Genomic DNA, 3,422 nt, shown 5'->3' with positions numbered 1-3,422 from the left:
CTTTGTATTAGATTATGTACCTCCTGATAATCAACAATAAATATTTTAACTTACATGTTTAAAAAATTTATAGAGAACTGTTTATTAAAACTAAGTATCACTTTTATGGTGATTTACACAGAGACATGTATTAAATTGGCTCAATTTTATTTTCTACATCTCGGTAATCTTAATGTTAATCATCTAGGAAATCTTAATCAATTAATGGAATGCATTGTGTTAAAAAACTTTCTGATATTGAACCACCCGACTATTTCTGAAATAGATAACATTGAATAATGATGCATAAATTTCCAGTCTAATGATTTTCGATGGTTTTTCGGCAGGACCTCCTATGTTGGTCTGGAGTCTTGGGTACGTCGCTGATGCTTCTGGGATAACTGGACTAGTGGTTGAGTGCATGAGCTCCAGGATGCGACGCTGCAAGGGCACTGCAGTACAGAGGATGACCCTGGCCACTGTGGCAGTGCTCAGGGCTCCACATTCTAGAGCTGCACTTGGCAATGTTTGTGGTGCCAGGAATCAAACTTCCACATTCTTCTGCCCCTTACTAGAGATTTTTTGTATCATTATTTTATATCAAGATGAGACAGGGGTTTGTCTCCTAGGTTGGTGAAAACTTTGGGGACCGGTATTTCACAACTTCTCGAAGTGTATGGAGCGTCTTTCTTAGTTTTCTCTTGGTGAATAAAGTAGCATTGAAATGATCAGTTATTTAATGGTTTAAATAAGTTTCCTGTGTAAACAAGTGGATTGGAATGTTTGGTGGAAAATCTTGTTAGCTACATTTTATTTTGAGGGAATGAAGGTAGGACTGACAGGGCACTTCCAGCTGTGCTCAGGTCTTAATCCTGGGTCTATGCACAGGATTTGGGGGACCACATGTGATATCGGGGATCGAACCCTAGTCAGACACATACAAAGAAAACGCCTTGCTGTATATTCTCTCGAGGCCCTATTTTATTAATTTTCCATAATTATTGAACAGTGTCATGCTTCTATCTTTACTGGGATCAATACATCTTAGACAAAATTTCAGGAAGGAAAACAAATGAGAAAAGGGGTTAATTACATTTTGCACCTACCAAGATGGACCATTTTCATCTCCCCTTCCTTCCTTCAGGTCAAGTGCCGTGTAGGTGCAGCACCTGCTCTGGACCATGGGCGACCTTCTGTTGAAAGACCCTCAATCCTGCGCGATGAGGATTGTCCTCGTCGGGAAAATCGGAAGTGGTAAAAGTGCCACAGCCAACACCATTCTTGGGGAAGAGAAATTTATTTCAGAATTGTCTGACTTCTCTGTAACCCAAAACTGCCAGAAAGCGTTCCGGGAATGGAAGGGGAGGAACATCCTCGTCGTGGACACCCCGGGGCTCTTTGACACCAAGGAGAAGCAGGACACCACCTGCAAGGAGATCAGCAAGTGCATCCTCTACTCCTCCCCGGGCCCTCACGCCATCATCCTGGTGCTGCAGCTGGGCCGCTACACAGAGGAAGAGCAGAAAGTCTTTGCCATGGTCAAGGCTCTTTTTGGGGAGTCGGTCACCAGGCACATGATCGTCCTGTTCACTCGCAAAGAAGACTTGGGGGACGGAAGCCTACGTGACTTCATAGCAGACAGCGACGTGAGCCTAAGAAGCATGATCAAGGAGTGTGGCAGCCGCTGCTGTGCCTTCAGCAACAGAGCAGCGAAGGATGAGAAGGAAGCTCAGGTGCAGGAGCTGATGCAGCTGATAGGGAAAATGATCCTTAGCAGAGGTCACTTCACTGATAACATATACGAGAAGATAGAGGAAAGGCTGAACAAGAAATCTGAGGCCTTGATCAAAATTTTTGATAGTCAGTTGAAAAGGGAAATTTCTCTAGTAGAAGAAGACTATGTCAATAAGTCACAGGCAGAAAAAGAGAAAAAAATATATTTGGTAAAAGAGCAACATGCTGCCCGAATAAGAAATATAAGAGAAGAAGGTGAAAAGCATAAGCTGACAAGGCTTTAAAAATCCTTTTTTACCTATTAAAATAAATTTTCACTGTACCTCCAACATAAGGTCCCTTTGTTGACAGTGGGAGGGTGTCTGTGGTGGAATAAGCATAGTTACTGACACATTGTTGTATACTGTGAAAGTTTAACTTCTAAGTTGTGGACACAATCATTCTCTAAGTTAATCTATATGCATGAAAACTCATCTTGCTATCATTAGTCACTGAGGAGCTTACATGGCTAACCAAATTGAAAAAGATGCAACTAAGTATATTTTTTCCCGCATCAAATGGCTATCATCACTTTTATACCTCCAAACTCCATTCCAGTGTGTCACAAATAGCACACAAGATTCCCAGCAATCTGTTCTAACACAAAGCACTGCCCCATTCTGATGAGACATGGTAATACGTCATAGTTACAGTCACATGGTCAAGAGCGACATTGATTTCTTCTACACTGCTCAGGTCAGAGCACACTTTCATGTCACTTAACCAGGAAGTCAGTCTAAAAGGTCCTGGCAAGGTCCATGGGTAGCAAAGGGGTTTCGAGTCAACAGAGTTACAAAGTTAGCACATATGTGTCCCATAAATCCTAGGGACAAACCTTTAAAAATGAAGAGACTGGACCAGAGAGATTTAGTGGTAAGTTTAGTGGTAAGTCACTTACCATCTGGTCCCCTGAGCATGGTCAGGAGTGATCCTGAGTGCTCAGCCAGGAGTAACCCCTGAGTATTGCCAGATGTGCCCCCACACACATATGTAATTAGAGGTAATATATGTCAATATCCAATGCAATGAACAGTCTATGCAAGGCACGTGCATAGAATGTGAGGGATCAGTGAGCGAAATAGAGAAGCCTAATTCACTGCAACTCACGGAGACTCTGAATCTTACCTTGCCATGAGAATGAATACTTTCTCTTTAGCATCAGGGCTGCACAGTGACTGACAGGAATCTAAATCTCTCTCTCTCTATCTCTTGATCTTTCTCTGCTAAACTCTTTACACAAATGTTTGGTGATACATTGTTATAGTTAATGAAATTTTCCTCCTCCTGTGTTACTTAATACTATCATTCACACAAATAATGCAGTTATAAGGTAACTCACTCCTTTGTCCATTAGTTACAGTGGATTTTCCATGGTTAAATAAACCAGTACATGTGAAATTATACGCAATTACACCTGTGTGTATTATTCACAGAAACATGCACTTATATTTTTTGAATATAATATGACAGTTGGAATAATAATAATATAGCACAGTGGTAGGGTGTTCACCTTGCACGTGGCTGACCTGTGTTTGAATCCTCCACCCCCCTCGGAGAGCTCAACAAATTACCTAGAGTATCGCGCCCGCATGGCAGAGCCTGGCAAGCTATCCCTGGTATATTCAATATGTCAAAAACAGTAACGATAAGTCTCACAATGAACCGTTATT

General features: G+C 41.7%; 1 protein-coding gene across 1 annotated transcript; it reads left to right on the top strand.

Annotated features, from left to right (window-relative positions):
* The first annotated feature begins 1,199 nt into the window (after positions 1-1,199).
* LOC129403262 (GTPase IMAP family member 7-like) lies at positions 1,200-1,997 on the top strand. Its single transcript, XM_055129816.1, has one exon. The coding sequence runs from the start codon at positions 1,200-1,202 to the stop codon at positions 1,995-1,997; it is 798 nt and encodes a 265-aa protein (XP_054985791.1).
* Positions 1,998-3,422: the final 1,425 nt, after the last annotated feature.

Source organism: Sorex araneus, chromosome 1 (genome assembly GCF_027595985.1).
Source record: "Sorex araneus isolate mSorAra2 chromosome 1, mSorAra2.pri, whole genome shotgun sequence".
NCBI lineage: Eukaryota > Metazoa > Chordata > Mammalia > Eulipotyphla > Soricidae > Sorex > Sorex araneus.
This window is presented reverse-complemented; position numbering and strand designations above follow the sequence as displayed.

Excerpts from the sequence above, each read along its gene's own strand:
- LOC129403262 (XM_055129816.1), top strand. The coding sequence starts at position 1,200 with ATGAGGATTGTCCTCGTCGGGAAAATCGGAAGTGGTAAAAGTGCCACA.